Below are 19,335 nucleotides of genomic sequence, written 5' to 3'. Positions count from 1 at the left end.
CCGTGATGTGGCGCTGTTGCGGCCGGAGTCTTGATCATTTCGGCAGTGGTTTAAGGAGTGACTGAACTTAGCTGGCAAGGGAAGACTTTGCATCCACAAGGACGGCCTTTGGAACTCGGCTACAGTCGATATAGTACAAGTCACAGGCAAACCTCCGCCGAATCGACAGGAGTAAACGCTGGGACCACCATCAACTCGCAAGGCTGTCACTTTCTCACTGGCTTGATCGCATCATCCGTCCGCGCCTGACCGCGGAGTTGGTTTTTGTATGAGTCCAATGACACTCCCGACTGAGTGGATGTTATTCCAAAGTCCAATTGTCATCAATACTGCTGACGATCGGAAGGTGAGATCAAGGTTCTGCCTAGGCAAACCCCTTGCAACACTACACTTCCTTTCCGTTTTGAGAAGTGGAAGTGACACATATTCTGACATGATAGCAGTGGAATGAAGAGAGCCTACCAGTGTACCTAGTGCGAGGGTAAACAATGTAGTATATTTTGTTGGCCGAGCCCTCAGAGCAGGTAGGCGCAGCATTAAATTGGTCATTGTGGTATGGCAACATAGCCTGGCCAGGCATCTTGTGCTCCGGTTCTGGTCTTGGCATGTTCCAGTACTGCAAAGCTTTGAATGCCCACCAACTTACCCGAAAGCGAGACTTGAATGGTCTCTATTCTGCGGCAAAGTTCTTTTAGAGAGGAACCTCCTTGGCAATGTCAGCATGCGCCGCAACAACCGGCACAGCCACTGCCCGAGGCAGGCCGCAGAACCCAGACAACTTTCTTTTTGCCGTGTCGATTACAGCTGCTTGACCTACAAGAACGGTTTCTGTTCGTGCTTAATTTACTGCGGCATTTGCCCTCACGATGTCATCACAAGGAGGCCGATTGTGCTGCCCAAGCCTTGTTTTGTACTTGCCATCCGTTGCGTGATGTAGAGGACGACTCTGCAGCGAAAGCGATTAGCGGGGTAGAATAGCCACAATTCATTCTGATGAATAATAGACAGACATGCTGTATTTGTAGCTGCCTTATTTCAACTTTGCTCCGCCGACCTGTAAGAAGCTACAGAGGTAATCGTCGTGGTAAGTATTGCCCTGACTGATCCGCCCCGATACTAGCCTGAACTTGCGATATATGTTTGTAGTGAACTGCTGAGAACGGATCACCTCGCACCAGTGCTCGCTGTGGTGTTTCGATTGCTCGGCACCCGATTACCGTCGGGTAGCACGCGCATCCAGCAGGCGGTCGTCAGCCCTAAGCTCCTCTGGACGAAGGCCGCATGCCGCGGGTCGTGTGCCAGGAGAACGGCGTCGATACCTAGTCCCTGTCAAAGGCACCGGTCATTATGGATCAGGTTTACCCCGCCGAGCTCGGGTTCTCGAATAATACCCAGCTTGGTCTAGGTTGAGCTCTCTAGGTTGAGCTTCCTTCCTGGATTTCGGCGATAGGGGGAACACGGAGTTTCCAGAGCCCGGCAAAACCGTTTCCATGCACCACGCACAAGGTGGTGTTTGTCAGGGTATGATCCGCTGCAAAGTTCGCGGAAAATTGTGTGATGTGGTTTTCTAGGAGATGAGTATGCGGCTGCAGCCCCTCCCATACCTCAAACGTCACGATTGATCATATATCCTCCGCGGATTTGCTCTTGGCCGTTCCAATGAAGTATAGCCTGTAAATTGTGGGATGCTTTGATTTGCTGGGTAGTTGTGCAGGAGGCGCATGTGCAGATGTTGCCCCAGCAGTGTAAGCATGACTGACACATATAAGCACTAAGCCTGACAAGGAGGCCTGAGTGGCAGAAAGGACGCGGCTGGAGGTCATTGGAGAGGATAACCAGACTCCCACAGCCAGCATGAATGATGTATCGGCCTACAGAGAGACTACTGATATAGGTCTAGTGAGTTAAAAGTACTTAGGTTCTACATGGTCACGGCTATGTGGACGAGTATTTAAAGGCTGGAAGAGATACGGCTGGCCACTGACTTCAGGGGAAGCCCTATTGCGACACAGTGAAAGCCGAAGAGTCCGAGGTGACGTATAAAATACGCATAATAGAGTGGTCTTTCGAGGATATGTACTCTTTGAAAAGCTTTCAGCGCATGCTGACTACAGCAACTGGTGGCGGTTTCTACCCGAGACGCTACTCGAGGACATATCGAGGGCGTGACCCGTGCCAGATCGAAACCCTGGATCTCTCGAACGGTCCTTGGCATGACCAGTGAGGGATTCCAAGATAATAGCCACACACCCATGATCTTCGGCAAGGACTGTAGTGGTGCTGCATCATCTCGAAAAGTACACTAGCTTGTGCTCCTGCAGCACCGCAGCGCGGCAACAGCCTACTAGGGCTACTGCAGGTCGTCTTACCATGCGTAGAAGTATAGACTAAACAGGGGTAGTCGGGGCCAGCAAGTCCTGCACATGCGTAAATCGACCAATGGGAACAGTGTGTAGTGGAATGCGGCGTCGAGGTGTTGTACGCACGATAACTGTTGACAATCGGTGCCGACCAGAAACGAACACAGCCGATGCAGCAAGCTCGATTGGGACGCAACCTGAGTTGGCTTTCGGATCCCTGTCCTGAGTTGATTGAAGCTGAAACCGGTATATATTAGAAGACGGCCCTCATTTCAGCTGACAAAGCCAGGTGTGTAGGTGGTATATGACCTGACAAAATTGTTTGGATAACTGTGTCATGTTGTTGATGAGGCTCTTGTCAAAGGGTATACATGCTCGCCGAGCTTGACCTAGTGTGGAACATGGGTTCATTCTGCATTGAAGATACATGTCAGTTGCCTGGTGCACCTGGTGCACCTTTCGGAACCGATGGAAAGAGGTTCGGCTGCTGCAGTCGTTCACGATTTCGCTTCGCGATTTCCATCTGCCGTTTCTTCTCAAGTCGTATACCGTAAAAGTTCCTATCGAAATTTTGAGCTTGGGAGAAACTTTGGTATGACCGGTGGTTGCCTACTTATGGAGCGCGAAAACGCGGGGCTCCTCCGTGGACGGTGTGGGCGTCTCAGTGCTGTCCTAGAAGCTCGTCAGCCATGCTTTTATCCCTCCAAGAGATATCCTCGAAGAGGTTACAGCGGCGCTTGTTGCTCACCTTTTCGGGAGACTTGGCACCGTCTTCCTTCTTCTCGTCGTCATTCTTCTTGTCATCCTCGCCTTTCTCCTCTGCCTTGTCCTTGTCCGTGGTCTTGTTCTTTTCTTCTTTTTCCTTTTTCTTCTTCTGCTTTTCTTCGTACTCTTTTTTGACGCGCTCTATTTCTTCTTCGAGTTCCTTCTTCTTCCTTGCTTCCGCAGCATCGTTATCGATAATGGGAGAGCAGAAGTTCTTATCTTTCAGATGGCTGGGGCATACGTAGAAGAAGTCCTGGCGGTCGAGTTAGCTGCAATCGCTCAGTTGAGGCAACTGGCTGTTCCATACCTTGTTTTCCGCCGCAACAAGAACACTACTGGTGGCGCGATAACAAACATCACAACCCTTGGCCGCAGTCTCGGCCACTTTGCGGTGGGTGTAGATGTTGGCGAAGGACATGACGTTGGCGATAGGGGTGATGTCGCGTAAGCCTTCAGACTCGGCTGAGATATGCTGTGAGGACTTGGGAGGACGGATGTGCCATCACAGGCACCAAAAGGCGAGATGATCTCGGTTGGACTAGGACTCGAGGTCGGGATAGCAGGTGTTGGTTTGTGACGTTTGAGGATGGATGAGGTAAGTCGACCTGGCGACACCGACGTGGGGCAGGGAATGTCCCGTTAGCTAAGGCGGAGGAGGGAGGGGAGCGCCAGTGGCGGACCGGTGGAAATCGCGGGGTGACAAACCGACGCGTCAAATCAATGGCGGAAGATTTGGGGGGATGCATCCACTATCCACTGTGACGTCCCCTAGAGCAACGTGGTCAAAGCTTCTTAGCTTGCGATAAGAGAGAATCATATGCAAGATAAGACAAGGCTGAAGCAAGAATTGATGTTCAGTGCTCCGACTTGCGCTCCGATGATTTTTTGGAAAGACTTGCGAGTACAGATGAGTCAAAAACCTGGTATCCCTCAATTCCACTCCTCTTAAAGACGGTATAATTCTTGCACTTGGCACCGACCCATCAATTGAGTCTTTCCTTGTGTTATCCATTCCTTTCTTGGTCTCAATTGCTGTGACTCTATCTGTTCCTCAACCCATTGGAACCTCGATGACTCCCGATATACCGATATACTATTGAGAGACATCACAATGGCCCCCAGCCCGAAGCCGGCAGAGAACAAGCTCTAGGGAGGTCGCTTTACTGGTACTTTTCTTTCCATCACTCTGCTTTTGTCTTTCTACTGGACGATTGACTGACGGACCCAGGCGGCCTCAACGCCCTTATGGAGCAGTACAATGAGAGCATCCACTTCGACAAGCTCCTCCACAAGTAGGATATCCTTGGCAGCATCGCTTTTGCCAGCACGAACTATAACAACGGCATTCTGACTAAACACGAGGTTGAGGAGATCGAGAGAGGCCTCCTGGAGGTTGAAAAGGAGTGGGGGGCTGGCGAGTTCAACACTGTCCAGGGTTACGAAGGTATGACTGACTGCCTGTACTTCAAAACCGATATGCACCAGCAGAGGCTGACCTTGGAAAGGCATCCACACTGCCAACGAGCGTTGGATCGGCGAGATAATTGGCAAGGACATCGCCGGCAAGCTTCACACAGGCCGCAGCCGAAACGAACAGGTCGCCTGCGACACGCGCATGTGGCTCCGCAACGAGCTTGTCAAGCTCAAGGGCCACCTCGTCAGCTTCCTGAAGGTCACTGATACCGGTGCCCAAAAGGAGATCGACTACATCGTGCCTGGTTACACTCACCTTCAGCGCGCCCAGCCCGTCCGCTGGAGCCACTGGATGCTCTCCTATGCCATGGCCTTCGCCAACGACCTGGAGCGCCTTCTCGAGGTCATTCAGCGTGTCAACCGCAACCCCTTTGGATGTGGTGCCTTGGCTGGAAATCCATCCAACATTGACCATGAGGCAATCTCCAAGGGGCTGGGCTTCGAGGGTCTGCTCTGGAATTCCATGGCCGGTGTTGCCGACCGTGACTTCGTCACTGACACGCTGCAGTGGGGCTCGGTCCTTATACAGCATATTTCTCGCTGGTCCGAACATACTCATCCGGCGAGTTTGGCTTCGTGCGCCTTGCCGACGCTTACAGTACGGGCAGTAGTTTGGTGCTGCAGAAGAAAAATCCGGACAGTTTAAAGTAACGCTAGCTTCTAATTGTCTCGTTTCTTAATTCTAACAAGGTTATAGGTTCCTCCGCGGCAAGATTGGCCAGATGGTCGGTTCCATGATGACCCAGAAGGGTCTCCCTAGCACCTATAACAAGGACCTCCAGGAGAGCTGGGAGCCCATGCTCGACCACGTCAAGACTGTCAGCGACAGCATTCAGATCGCCGAGGGTGCCCTTGCGACCCTCGGTACCCAGCCCGAGAAGATGAAAGCAGCTCTCGACCCCTTCATATTAGCCGCCAACGTTGCCGAATACCTTGCCGCAAGGGTGTCCCTTTCCGCGAGACTCACAACATCTCTGGCCGCTGCGTCGCGCTCTCCGGAAGACTGACATCACGATGAACAAGCTTATTCACGAGCAGCTGAAGGCTGTCGATGAGCGCTTCGAAGAAGACATTGCCGAGACCTTCAACTACGAGAAGAGCGTCGAGATGAGGGCGGCCATGGGCGGTACTAGCAAGTCCAGCGTCGAGCAGATTGCCGTTCTGCGGGTATCGTTGGAGTAAATGTGCCCTACCTGGCTGGCATCGTAAACACCGCGAAACAAAGAAACGTGCGATTTAGGGCGTCCTGGGCAGCTGTGGGTTGTGACGGTTAACGGTAGCGAGTTCCAAGTATCCGTATATACATACATTGTATACCTTGGGTCGAATGTGTGGCACTATCGGGAAAGCGGGGCAACAAGAAGACAAAACAATAGACTTAGGATCAAAGATGCGGGAAACAGGTTTCCAAATGTGTCGATAGGTCGATAGATGAGTCATTTTCAGCTGGCTCAAGGGTGTTCATTTCCTATGTGTTGATTGACTGGAACTGGCCTTTGTTGGGTTGAACGATCCGGTGGCAACTTGACTCGAGAAAGGTGTCCGATTTGCTGTTCCAACTTCCAAAGCATACCTACCTATCTACCTACCTCGGTAGGTAAGTAGTTAGTGTACGACCCACGGGGGAACACTGCCAAATTATGTAAGTCCGAGTCCGCGCCGCTGTGCGCCGGGATCATGCAGTGAAACAGTGACTGTCCAGCGCGCCGAGTGTCAACACGTCACATCCCAAAATTTCAATCGACGTCGCGTCAAAGAAAACATCATCATCTCCAACCGATCCCTTCCGAAGCTGTTGACGACGACCCCTTTTATACCCAACTTCACAATCTGCAGCCCGCCGTCATAACGAGCAAAAAAATCTGTCAAAGTGCTGCAATAAGCCACCAAGACCTCGATAATTCATTACAATGCCCGCCGGCCTCGACAGCCAGCAGCTAGACGCTGTCTTCCAGTCACGGCCAGACATTCTTCAGGGCATTAAGAAAGCAGCCGGTACGCCGATGAACCTCAATTGCGTATAATCTTTCTCGTCAGCGCCGCCAAGCTAATCCTTTTTTCATACAGACACTCCCGCCCGCATCGCTCTTTTTAACAACATCGCAAACTTCGTCCACGAGCAGATCAACGGACCAGAACCTGCATCGAAACGTAGACGGGTAGACGAGGGTCCCACGAACGGATTCAAAGCGACGAACAAAAACGACGCGACTCCGAACGCTGCGCCCAAAAGCACCGGCACCGGCACCGGCAATGCAGCCGATGAAGAGGTCCTTCTCGAGATCAAGGAAATCTCCGTCTCGGTGCCGCAGCGTAAGAAGTACGACCTCTGTTTCACAGCGAACCACCTGTATGCCCGCGTACCCAACACTACCGCTCCCGTAGAGGGCATTGTTTACGCCTGGGAAGACATTGGTACGTCTCTGGCATCCCAACCAGCTCTGAGTCGAAGCTAACCCGCTCTTGAAGAATATGCATTCTACCTCCCTGTGCCCGAAAAAACCCAGGTGCAGCACAACTATGTCCTGTTCCCGCGCGGAACCTGCCTCCCTACAAAGACCTCGCCCGAGAAGGAAGCGCTGGTGTTTACAGTGCCGTTCACCCCCCCCAAGCAGGGCACAATCGGCGGGCCCAGAGCGAGTGCTGCCTCGGCAGTCTCCGATACTTACCGCGCCCTCTTCGATTGGGCGCTGACGACACATCTCAGCTCCGCTGGGAATAGGGCCGAGATCGTTGCAGCGGACCCTAGCAAATTTCATAGCCTCGTCCGCCAGCCGCATAGGCCCATTGAGAAGGCGGTCCACGTCAAGGCCTTCCGCGGGTCCAAGGATGGATATCTTTTCTTCCTGCCCAACGGCATCTTCTACGGCTTCAAGAAGCCCCTCGTTTTCCTGCCCATTGACCGTATCGTGGCCTTCAGCTACACGAACGTTTTGCAGCGCACGTTCAATATCGTCGTTGAGGTCTTCACAGAGGGTGACGCGAAGGAAGAAATCGAATTTGGCATGCTAGACCAAGAAGACTACGCTGGCATCGACGAGTCATACGTCAAGCGTCACGGACTACAAGATCGCAGCATGGCGGAGCAGAGAAAGGCAAAGATGGAGCTGACGGAGAACTTGAAGGCGAAGAAGGCAGCTGATGCGGAGGCCGGCGCGAACGGCGATGTTGATGACAATGGCATGACGGAGCTAGAGAAGGCTCAACTAGAAGCGGAGCAGGCTCTTCAGGAGGATGAGGATGAGGATGAAGAGGACTACGACCCTGGCAGCGAAGGTGAGAGTGAAGGGTCGGGGTCAAGTGACGACGACGACGATGATGACGATGATGATGAGGCTGAAGGGGATGAGGATGACGAGATGGCTGAAGAGTAGAGGTCCCGGGTTGTTTGCATACAACGCATGGAGTTGGGGATCGGGGCAGAACACTCGCCTTGACAGGGAGTTTCGATGTAACTTCGCCCATGGCCATACCACGATGATTTGCTATTGAACTGTACAATAATTCGACCGTACCAAACGCCCTTCAGAAGCATGCTCAGCATCCGCGGGCACCGGTTTGGCAGGAATTATGCCACTGGCAAGCCACACATTCTCTGCCAACTCTTGTTGCAAAAGTCAAATCTTCTGAACAAAGTGGTTTTTCTGTCAGACGTTGACTCATGTTCTGTCAAGGTTGCGCGTATGTCAGCTAAGGCCATAGCCTTACGCACTCTCAAGTCTCAACAATGTGCACCTTGCGACACATATACAAACTCTCATCTACATGTGTCTTTAGCGCCAGACTCATCATGGTACTCGCTTGCACCATCATGGGTTATTAAGCAAGGAACCCGACAGCACGGAGCCAACCTCCACTTCAAAAGCTTTGTCAAGGATGGCCTCCCGAACACCTGCAGGTATCGTGATGCTCCATCTAAGAAACTTTCAGACCGGCCGCGGTCATGAAATCCAACCTTACACTACGCGAACAAGCCGCAGAGGTAATAATCGGAGCCTCCAAGGTATCTCGAGACACTTCGTATATGAACAGCGAAAAATGACATTGGAAGCGTTGAACACAACTGTCCTTACCAAGCTTCTCACTCATAAGTTTTGAGTCCCACCATCATTCATCATGAAGTCAACATTACTTGGCTTCGCCGCCCTCGCCGCCCTCCTGGCGCCCGCAGTCGCCATCCCCCTCTTCCCTACCAATGACACCACCAGCTACGACACGGTGGGTCTCAAAGGGGGCTTCGACCCGGCCAAGATTATGGAAAAGGACTGCCTGAGGTGGTGCCCACACATCGTCCCCGGGCTCCATGCCTACAAACAGCCCGCTACATTTGACTGCAGGCTTCGCTGTCGCTCCGAGGCCTTTTACCGGGCGAGCCGCCAGGTCAGCTCACAAGCCGCCAAAGCGGCCATAAATAAAACCCGAGCTGAGGGCTTTTCCCGCGAGCCAGTCGTCCCGCTCGAGCTCGGGCTGTTCCTCAAGAAGCACCGCTTATTGAACACAACCGGTATCGAAAGCCGAAGCGAGGGCGACATGGCGTCTCAGGTTGCTGTCGGAGGAGATGAAGTTAAGATAGACCCCAAAAAGCCGAAGGGCAATCCCTGCGCCTGGCCGACTGAGTGGGACAATTCCGCAGAGAGCCAAAGGGAGATGCATACCTGCCTCGCGTCCTGTCCCGTCGGCTCCTTCTTCGGCGTCTGCCTGCACCCTTGCTTCTTGGAAATCATGGAGAGGCGGTGCGGAGAGAAGACGGCGGAGCAGTATTACAAGCCCCAGGGCGCAGAGCACTGGGCTGGGATCCGGAGGCAGTGGGGGCCGAATCTTCCGGGGATTCCTCCAGAGAAGCTGCCCAAGTTACTCGTTGATTATCCTCCCATCACTCACAATTTTCCTGGCGGTGGCAATGCTATTCCCGGTGACGAATATCTCCTGGACTAAGAGAGTAGCGGGCTCCTTAGCTCGCTAAGGAGCGAACCTGGCGCGGCATGTTGTTATTTTGATCATGCGATCTATCTGGCTGACGAGTATTCCCTGTTGCTTCGTCAGACTCATCAACATTATGTATACGAGGCGCTGCTTTGCGAACACTTCTATGTGGTGCAAAGCGGATTTACAGCGCGTTAACTAAAGGGAATCCGTCGAAATTATAACAGACGTGTTGCCGAATTCGATGCCATCGTAAGACGATCCAATGTTGCATAATAGTGCTGTCCCAGGCAAGCTCTGGTTCGCTGAAGGGCCTCCAGACATTGGGCAAATTCAAGACGTCAATATTCAAAAATGAAACCAGAGATTGTGTAATATTCTCAGCTTGCCATCTTGCCTGTGGTGAAACCAATTGCTACCACTTACAACTTAGTCTATTTCTATCATCCCGGGACTATGACCGCCGTCACCTCTAGCACGTACATCCTCTCGCCGCTTTCTAGCCATCTGCAGACGCTTCTCCCACTCCTCCTCCGTGTCCGGACATCCGTCACCCATCTCAGGGTCCCACAACATTTATTCTCCAGACCCAACACCGCCCTGGCGGATGACATCAGTCTCCCAAAAACCAGAAACCCAAAATTCCGTACTTGTTGGTAGTATTAGCGCCTACTAACCCTAATTATTTCCTTCCTATAGCGTTGTCTCTGTAATAAGAATCTCCACCTCTAAGGTAAGAAGCTACTTATGAATAGCATATGCAGCATTACTAGGAGTAATATAGGGCCTCTCCCCGGCTTTAATAGATAGCTTTAGCTCTTTAGTAATATATAGATACAGCTAGCTCTTATATCCATTGTCATAGCAGTAGAACTTAGTGACACCTATACGTCTAGCCTCCTTTTATTCTAGTTAAAGTTATATAGCTCTACTATCCTCTCACTAACCTTAAGGAAGTTACTAAAGATGTCTATAGACGCTGTAATATAGGATAAAAGAGGGTAGGTACCAGGCAGGAAGGCTACTAGGTAGAACGTCTTAGAGCCATCAGGATTCTCAGTTCTAAATAGTTACTAGTTCTTAAACGCCTCACCTAGGGGGCTGTGCTGTCAAGGACAGCAACATCGCCAAGGGGCCCAAATATCGGCCAGACCGAGAGCAGGGCTTCAGGTCCTTCAAATGCGGCAGACTGGACTTTGTTCCAGAAGTCTTTGGACTGCTCGTTAGACCGGGGAAGCACTATGTACTTAGTAATGTTCAATGGTGCGTAGACACATTAAAACAAGCATCAGACATGGTATAAGCCAAGCTGGGAGTTGAACATGACGTTCCTAAAGTAGAAACGATAGGTGGAGAAGGAAAATGGCAAAAAGGACTGATAAGACGATGAATGTTTGGGAGGGAGGGGCGGTAACTAGTGAATATTTATACACCTTGTTATACTACAGTTACTGACAGATCGCTTATAGAGGAGCAGCGATTACGGTTAACCAAACTCCGTCAGTATCGTGCGCTGGATATACATGAATCGATTGGCATCAACATGCTTTCAACCCCACTCTCAGATAGATGCATCTGCTCATTACTAGACATTCACAGCTAAGTTCTGTACTCGTTTTCGCAGCACCCTATGCATGGTCCCGTTGAGCAATCGAAACTCAGCAAACCCAGCGTCGCCACCAAATACAAGCTACTCATGATGTTGTTGGCCAGTTCAGGAACTCGAAAATGCCAAAATTCATGTTTGCCGCCGAGCGCTGCCTTCGCCCGGGCTCTGCCATGATCGTCTAATCCACACTCTCTCTGCTGCGATCGTGGGTAAGCAGGCGCGCAGCAGGCTCTGAGGAGCCGCTGTTCGACAGTTGCAAGAAGCACAGACTCATTTTGCTGGCCCCCGCTTGCTTCTCCTCGCCCTTTCACCTTTTCGGGATGATATAGACTTCTCGGAAGATTTTAACATTGGGCCTGCAAAGTCAATCTGACAGTTTATCTCAATGTCTTGCGATTTGTCTGAGTCAGTATACCTAGGTATTCGGCCCCGTCCGTTTTAGAAGCAATGCACAGCATTTCAGGTTAGTGAAGTCATTACAAAATGCCTGTCTCCGCTCCATCTAGCAGTGACTTGTAGGAGCCGGATTGTTAACCAGAGTTTTGCGATGCCCTCACGTTTTCCCGATAGGTTAAGAATCGAGGCTATGCTTGTGAAGCGGACTGTGTAGACACTTGGGAGTTCCCTGAGCCGGGCCTGCTGGACTTGGTAGGGAGGGTTTAATTCTCGTTCGACGAGATCCGAAGACGGCTTGCTCGGCCCTACGTTGTTCAATAAGTTCTCCTTAAGGTAATTGCCACACAATCTGCTGTTGTTAGTAGCTGCTAGTTTTGGGCTGCGACATGACTACCTGGTCCAGCTGTCTGCTTGCAAATCACTTGGCATCTGGACTACCGACGCCACGGCTATTTGCTAATTCAATCAAACCTTGCCCTTTGACCATGATTGTAGCTGGGACATTGCTTGGAATAAGATAAGGGAAAACAATGAAAGACGAGGGAGATTATGAGGCGTCGTGATCAGCGCTGTCCGTGATGTGGCGTGCAGCCCTGCTAATATCCTGCCAGCGCTAAGTTTTCGCTGACAGTAAGTGCCTCTGCAAAAAGTAATCGGGCGGCGCTTCTCATCCAAATCACATAAATCCCCCAAAGTCATCTTTTAGAGATACGTTTTACAATCGAGACTCTTTTCAAAAACCGGTCATTCGATTTCTCGAGACCTAAAAAGCCGCGGCGGATATGACGTCCATGTACGACTGCGTGGTAATAGGGGCAGGCTACTCAGGGCTTGCGGCAGCCAGACTATTGAAAGATTCTGGAAAACACATCTTGGTGCTAGAAGCGCTTGACCGCGTCGGTGGACGCGCGAAGACGATACCTCACGTTGATGGCGAATACTGGGATGTCGGAGCCTCTTTCCTCGGCGACCAACAGGACTTGATGTACGGCTTGGCAACAGAATTCAACGTGCCACTGCACACTGCAGCCACGAATGGCAAGATTGTCCTGACTTATCGCGGCAAAGCGCGGGGATACAGCGGGCTCCTTCCGCCGATGCAGCCATGGGAAGTGCTTGACATGGTGTTGTACTACATAAGGCGTTAATTGCTGCTTGCGATTAACGGCGTCGTTTTTGCGACACATGGGTATGTTCGTTCGCCGATTTGAGAAGCTCTGCGAGTCTGTCAACTTGGAGAAGCCATGGTTGACGCCGGATGCGGAAAAGCTTGATCGCATAACTGTGCATGGGTGGTTGAAGAAGGGGGCATGGACGCAAGCTACAATCGACATGGGAAACCTGGCGTTTGAAACGACTATCGGGCAGAACACATCTTGCATATCAATGCTTCACGCCATGTTCTTCTTTAAAGGCGTAGTCAACTTCACGTCGGCGCTCAGTTCGGAGAATGGAGCACAGAAGCATTTCATTCTAGGAGGTGGCCAGGCTATTGCCAGCAAACCGATGGATTACCTCGGAGATGAGATAGTTCATCTAGAGGAACCTGTCCGTAAAATCTCTTACTCCGAAAGCGTTGCAAGTATCCGAACAGACAAAACGACCTATCGAACACGGCGAATAATTTCTGCCATTCCGCCTGGGAACATACTCAAAATCGAGTTCGAGCCACGGTTGCCGATAGAAAAAGAGTCGCTGCTTCAAAACATGCCGATGGGATCCCTTACAAAATTCTACGCCACGTACAAAAAGCCCTTCTGGAGGGAAAGAGATCTGACCGGAGAGAGCACGAACCCTGATGGTTTCATCGGCGTAACATTCGACGCTTCGCAGCCGTCTGGATTCCCCGCCAAGCTCATGGGGTTCGTTGGGAGCACAAAGTCCCGCGAATTCATGAGCTTCAGCAAAGATAAGAGGCGGCATGTCGCCCTCGGCGGATTTGCCGCTGCGTTCGGCCAGGAGGCCCTTGACCCCGAAGATTTCTTCTGTCACAACATGATGGAGGAGAACTGGTCGTCCGGGTGTCCGACGGCGACACCATCGCCTGGGATGTGGAGTTTGTTTGGTCAGTGGATGAGGAAGCCGGTAGAGGTGATCCATTGGGCTGGTACAGAGACTTCAACGAAGCACTATGGATATATGGAGGGGGCTGTGTTTGCGGGCCAGAGGTCTGCCAGAGAGATTTTGGAGGAGTTGAAGTGGAAGATTTGACTCTACTACGTCTGTCTGGAGCCATATTTTGTGAGCCGATCTGGTTAGTTGCACAACTGCCACCGTCATCTTGGTCGAAAATGACCGCGCAAAGGATTCCAACATTAGTTCTTAGTTTATAGTATCCCGAAATAGTCAGATATCCGGTGCTTTCCTTCTTCCAAACAGTTCGTTTCATATGCAACAACCTGGAATTACAATACGCTGACGGGTTTCCCTAGAGGAAGACCCCTTCTCTGGTCGTAACCAATCAATATTCAGGGTTCAGCTAACATACACAGGAATAGTAGTCACTTTAGTATATCGTGAGCATCTCATTGACATATAGAGGAGCCATAATACTGGATTCGATTTCGTTTTGTCAACTTTGCAATCGGGGCAAACCAGGTTTTTAGAAATTAATTAACGACCTGCTTAAAATCATTTGCTGGAATTCGCATCAAGTTTGAGTGCTCCCCGAAGCCTTTGATCTCCCGTGATTTTAAATCGAGTCAGTGGTAGTTAAGCAATGTTCTTCAGGCCCTTCCGACCCCCGAGCATATCGTCCAAATAAATCTCGGATCAGCGGTAGTGCTCCCAATCTATTATTTCGAGAGCAACACGTTGCAGGTAGTGAGTTTTCTTAAATAAGATCAGCCAAACAACAATGCTGACAATAATATTAAAGTCAGTTAGAAGAATACATATCTTGGCAAGTACTTATCATGATTACACTGCAAAGAAAGACTCTATTATTGGACTTCTTTCCTGCTTTCCTGTGTTTGTTTCCTTGCTGTTGTGGCGGTACTTAGATGTAGTTGTAGCCGTGGCAATTGTGAGTCCAATTTTGTCATCGCACTTGCTTATACTTTTATGTGTAACATCCTACCACAACCATTCAGGAGAATCAAAAATCTCACAGTCAATGGCCTCAAATCTCCGTCCTCCACTATGAGTACATAATGTTAATTTTTGGCTAACATTAGACAAAAGTATAGTACTGTATAAGTATCATGCAAGTTAAGAGTCATCAAGTCTATTCAGACAAAGACTCATCGCTCTGCAAAGTTCAGGTAGTCACTTGCCCTACAATAATGAAAAAGATTTCAAGATGTCTCTTCAATTCAAGCACAGCCCCCCCCCCCCCCCTTCCCAAATTTTTTTTCTTTTTTTGATAATATATGCTGTGTACGTGGAGGCTCGAAACATGCTACTGCTAGCTAAAGGCTGTAAGGCACCACGGAAGGCTCTTGGTTCGAATGGAGAAGATTCTCCTGTCATTAATGTCGTAGCAACTATGCTGATAGATCCACTTATAGTCAAATACAGTGATTTAAGTGAAGCCAATTTGTATTTTCACGATCAAGGTCTGATTTGTCATGCATCTCGATAATCCCTTGCTCTCAGACATGAGAGTAAAGGTGGCGGCGGAGTTCCACCTCTGCTACGGTCAACTTACGAACAGTCAATCCTAAATTAGTTCAACAAGCCTCAATGTTAAACAAGCGGTCACCTGTTATGCGAGCATTCTTTAACATGGTCCTGAGTAAGCGACATCAGAACTGCACGTGGTCGCCTCAGCACGGCATAGCTTTTTGTTGCACTCTGTCCAATACGAATCAGTAATACTACGTAGCATCGCTTCCACTTCCGTCATCCCTTCTAGTTGAGGTCCGTATCGACTGAATCAATGGGTGTTCTGATTGCGATTTGGTGCGAACCACCAGTTCAGTGCAAGCGATCTTAGCACGTACGTTACAACCACCCCAGTTGATAGTGGGTAGGCACCCTTCCCTCTCGTATGGTGAACCATTGCTTGTTACTACGTAAATCGGACCATATAGACTTGTATTCTCATTTTGATATCCGATTTCTTTTCTTTTGCTGTTCTTTTGAAAAGGCAGCACTCGATTTCGTCCTGCCGGGTTATTTCATGGGTAGGCAAGCCATTGCTGTAGAACTTATAATCATGGCTCAAAGAACCTTAGCCTAGATTCCATATTACACCACGTTTGTGAGGGAGGGGGGGGGATATGTCTAGACCTCGTATAGTCGAGGGGTTTCCGCAATAGGGCGATTTGGGAGGCAACATGGAACTCCGCAATTCTAGCTCGCACAGCGGGGCAGTCGCGTGTCATCTCTCGCTTAATCAGTGCTTGTACGATGGAATGGCCGGAATGGACACGCCTATGACGGTACTGGTGACTTTTGGTTAGCCGCTCGTATTGCAAGGGGTGTTTCCAGACACACTTACATGAGGCAACTGTCCAGACTTATCTAATGGATATTTGTAGACCTGCTGAGAAGGCTATGTCTTGGTACGAGTATAAAATCCAGCAGCTCTCCTGCGAAATTGTTGAGAACTTTCCAAGCACATCAGTACCCGTCTTGAAAGATTTGAAGCATTCGCACTCTCAGCATCATCAACAGCATTCCTACTGTTTCGCGTCAGCCAACTTTCTACAATGCAATTCAGCATCGCTACCATTCTCGCGCTCAGCGTCTCCACCCTGGCATCCCCGACTCCTCAAGTCAAGCCCATCGACCCGGAAGACATTGTCATCTTTGACTTCTCTGCCCGTCACCAAACCGATGGTTCAGTTGACAGTGTTGGACTTCATTTGAATGGCCACGATGAGCAAAATCTTTACTGTGGTCAAACCGGAGATGTTGTTCTTGGCGAGAAATATGCTTGCGGTGACAGCAAGTACAGCTTCGCCCTAGTGAAAGGTGTCTATGATACTTGGGGGGTTCGAATCTTCCACCGATGGGGCGTTGCGTGAGTCTTCCCTATTCTCCATGCTAAGGGACACCGCCTGATCAGAGCGTATACTAATATCCGCTTTAGGAGTGGTGCGTCTGGGTACCGTGATATCCCTACTTACTGTCATGGCGGTCCGTTGGGGTCTACCATCTGCACCTTGCAGACCGTTGTCAGTTTATACATTGACAGCACCCAGAAGGATTGGTAGGACCAATCATGAGAGATCTAATGGAGAGGTTCCAACCTGGAAGTTCAACAGGAGTTCAATGTTCGAGGCTAGGCACTGGATAATGGCTGTTTGGTGTCTGTTACTTATTAATACGCACGTGCCCACACTTGATATTATGTATTCACCATAAAGACTATTTCTTGGCTTCAATAACGAAAAACTGGATATCTGATAAATCGTTGCCTTTATCTATTAGATGTCGGCAAGCCCGCTAACTATGGCAAAACATCCACTCTACGACGACCAAACCCACATTCTCCCCTGATGGATTACCTATAAACTTATGTCGAAGCTGCGATTGCTCATTAAATAATTCAGACTGTGTTATCAAATCAGTATTGATAAGCGGTCCTCATTACCTAACATAGTGACTATAAATGCATGTCTGTAAAAGGCCACCATCAACCATGGTCCATACTAATCAAGATTATTGTTGATCAACAAAGCATCGACGACCAGCAGACGTCATCACTAAGTTCAGCACATGCAGAGGCAAAGCACTAAGGAAAATGGTGTGGTTTAATCCAAAAACCTTATTTCTATGTACGAAACACAAAGTTGCGTTGAAACTATGTTACAAAAGGGGTACAATGATGATCAGACTATGAAAGTAACATGTCTCTTAGTTCTCCAAAATCAGATCAGCCGCTCTCTCAGCAACGGCATACAAAGTGCTGACAAGATGTCCGCAAACCTGGAAAGGCAGAACCGAGGCATCAACAACACGCACATTGGTCGTGCCGTAGACCTTCAAGTTGGCGTCGACAACTCCACCCTTCTCGCGGGGCATCATAGCCGCAGTGCCGACAGGGTGGAAGTTGGAGCGGTAGTTCCCCTTGATGTAGCCCGTCCAGCCTTCAATGTCGGCATCCTCGGCAACGACATCCACGCCGGGGCGTGTCTCAGTTCCGGCGTAAGTCGAGAACGGCGCGGTACCATAAAGTTTGCGGATGAACTTGGCAGTCTGCACCTGGTGGAGAAGGTCCCAGTCCAGCAGGAAGTAGTTGGGGTTAATGATGGCGTTGGCAGTGGACGTCTCACTAATGTGAATGCTGCCACGAGAGAAGGGCAGGAGACCCCAGTACTCGCTGCTCCAGGTGCCCTGGGCCGCGTTGACAAGGACCTCAGCGATGGGAATCTTGGACTCGAAAATGAGAGACCACTGCATTTCGAAGAACTCGAGAAGATCAGCGGCCTGGGTGACATTGCCGTTCACGGAGGCTACTGTAGCGGCGTAGGCCGGGAGGCTCTCTTTGACCTGAGCGGCGATCTCGTCGACATTGTCGAACATCTGCTCGGCGGAAGGGTAGGCAACGGTGGTGATGGCGCCATCTACAGTGATGTTCTTCATGGCGAATGAAAGACCATTGTTCATCTGGTCCTGGAGGTTCTCGCCAACGGTGGGGAGGTTGACAACAGTCTCAATGCCGTGCTGCTTGAGGATAGTGGGGTGGCCAACGCCAGAGGTTCCAGGAGCAAGGGCGAGACGAGAGAGCCGGCGGAAAGGATAACATCCTTGCGGGCTTTGACGATTCTGCTGGATCCGTCGGCTGATACGACCTCAACGCCGTCAGCAGTGGGAACGGTAGCGTTCTTCCAGGTGAGCTTCTGAGCGCTAGTATTCAGGAGAACCTGGAGGTTGGTACGGTTCTGGTACGGGTAGTAGTAAGCCCGAGCGGCATCCTCACGAACAGCGTTCTCCTGGTCGACAGTCCGAGGGAAGACTGAAAATCCAACCATGTTTCCTCCGTTGACATCCTCGTTCCAGGGCAGTCCAAGGTTCTTATATGTGGAGTTTAGTACGGCCGGGATGGTTCCGTTCGTTTGACCAAAAGTCCAACCGGTCAAAAGAGGGCCGTTTTCGCCGTGGTCTTTGCTCTCGTACTCTAGGTGGCCGGCGACCTGGCGGGCAGGCTCTGGGGTCTGGAAATGCTCGCTCTTGAGATAGTACGGGAAAAGAGCATTCCAGTTCCAGCCCTCGTTGCCGAGCTTCTCCCAAGCATCAACCTGAGAGGATTCGGCACGAGTGTAAGCCAGTCCTACTAACAGTTAGCTTTGTCTAACTATTTGTGTTTCATCTATGAACTGACCGTTAATAGTGCTGGTGCCTCCCAATGCCTTAGCAGCTCTCATGGTAAGGACCTGGCCACCGCCATACGTCTGGTTCGTTGTCTGGAAAGCGAAGTCGATGTCGGTGCCAAAGGCTAGTCCGTAGCCGTTGGGGTTGGTGACGTTGACGTTGTCGAACACAGAGCCACCAGCCTCGATGACCAAGACCGACACGGCAGGGTTCTCGGACAGGCGGTTGGCGAGAGCAAGACCGCTAGTGCCGCCTCCCACGATGACATAGTCATGGCTGTCGGTAGAGTTGGTGAATCGGACTGCCGCTGACGCCGCTCCTGATAGGAGGGTCGAGATTGTAAGGAAGCCTCTCATAGCTGCCTGGTGTTCGGAATGCTCCGTGAATAGAACAGAAAAGGCTGGGCGGACTAATTTGTTTGCGTTGACTGACCAGAAGATCTGTCTCCGTGGCCTAAGAGGTAACATCGTCTCTTATCTAGTTTTCCAAAGGAAAAATTGGGCCCTTGGATAGAAAATTTCACCATGTTGCAGTTCAGATTCCCTT

General features: G+C 50.5%; 7 protein-coding genes across 7 annotated transcripts; 5 read left to right on the top strand and 2 right to left on the bottom strand.

The window, feature by feature from the left end:
- Positions 1-2,790: 2,790 nt before the first annotated feature.
- On the bottom strand, positions 2,791-3,543 carry GLRG_08192 (uncharacterized protein; the record flags this gene model as incomplete). The annotated part of the gene is made up of 4 exons (XM_008098877.1): positions 2,791-2,920; positions 2,974-3,032; positions 3,109-3,378; positions 3,433-3,543. 4 exons carry the CDS (start codon positions 3,541-3,543, stop codon positions 2,791-2,793), a joined length of 570 nt encoding a protein of 189 aa, XP_008097068.1.
- Positions 3,544-4,370: 827 nt separating this feature from the next.
- Positions 4,371-5,780, top strand: GLRG_08191 (argininosuccinate lyase; the record flags this gene model as incomplete). The annotated part of the gene is made up of 5 exons (XM_008098876.1): positions 4,371-4,417; positions 4,451-4,569; positions 4,631-5,174; positions 5,296-5,542; positions 5,622-5,780. 5 exons carry the CDS (start codon positions 4,371-4,373, stop codon positions 5,778-5,780), a joined length of 1,116 nt encoding a protein of 371 aa, XP_008097067.1.
- Positions 5,781-6,508: 728 nt separating this feature from the next.
- GLRG_08190 (uncharacterized protein) lies at positions 6,509-7,972 on the top strand (the record flags this gene model as incomplete). Its single annotated transcript, XM_008098875.1, has 3 exons — positions 6,509-6,593; positions 6,666-7,013; positions 7,068-7,972. The coding sequence occupies 3 exons, from the start codon at positions 6,509-6,511 to the stop codon at positions 7,970-7,972; spliced, it is 1,338 nt and encodes a 445-aa protein (XP_008097066.1).
- Positions 7,973-8,714: 742 nt separating this feature from the next.
- Positions 8,715-9,533, top strand: GLRG_08189 (uncharacterized protein; the record flags this gene model as incomplete). Its single annotated transcript, XM_008098874.1, has 1 exon — positions 8,715-9,533. The coding sequence occupies one exon, from the start codon at positions 8,715-8,717 to the stop codon at positions 9,531-9,533; it is 819 nt and encodes a 272-aa protein (XP_008097065.1).
- Positions 9,534-12,317: 2,784 nt separating this feature from the next.
- Positions 12,318-13,737, top strand: GLRG_08188 (flavin containing amine oxidoreductase; the record flags this gene model as incomplete). The annotated part of the gene is made up of 2 exons (XM_008098873.1): positions 12,318-12,650; positions 12,739-13,737. 2 exons carry the CDS (start codon positions 12,318-12,320, stop codon positions 13,735-13,737), a joined length of 1,332 nt encoding a protein of 443 aa, XP_008097064.1.
- Positions 13,738-16,181: 2,444 nt separating this feature from the next.
- GLRG_08187 (uncharacterized protein) lies at positions 16,182-16,688 on the top strand (the record flags this gene model as incomplete). The annotated part of the gene is made up of 2 exons (XM_008098872.1): positions 16,182-16,495; positions 16,565-16,688. 2 exons carry the CDS (start codon positions 16,182-16,184, stop codon positions 16,686-16,688), a joined length of 438 nt encoding a protein of 145 aa, XP_008097063.1.
- Positions 16,689-17,331: 643 nt separating this feature from the next.
- On the bottom strand, positions 17,332-19,145 carry GLRG_08186 (GMC oxidoreductase; the record flags this gene model as incomplete). Its single annotated transcript, XM_008098871.1, has 3 exons — positions 17,332-18,141; positions 18,198-18,748; positions 18,800-19,145. 3 exons carry the CDS (start codon positions 19,143-19,145, stop codon positions 17,332-17,334), a joined length of 1,707 nt encoding a protein of 568 aa, XP_008097062.1.
- Positions 19,146-19,335: the final 190 nt, after the last annotated feature.

Source organism: Colletotrichum graminicola (assembly GCF_000149035.1).
Source record: "Colletotrichum graminicola M1.001 genomic scaffold supercont1.37, whole genome shotgun sequence".
Taxonomy (NCBI): Eukaryota; Fungi; Ascomycota; class Sordariomycetes; order Glomerellales; family Glomerellaceae; genus Colletotrichum; species Colletotrichum graminicola.
This window is presented reverse-complemented; position numbering and strand designations above follow the sequence as displayed.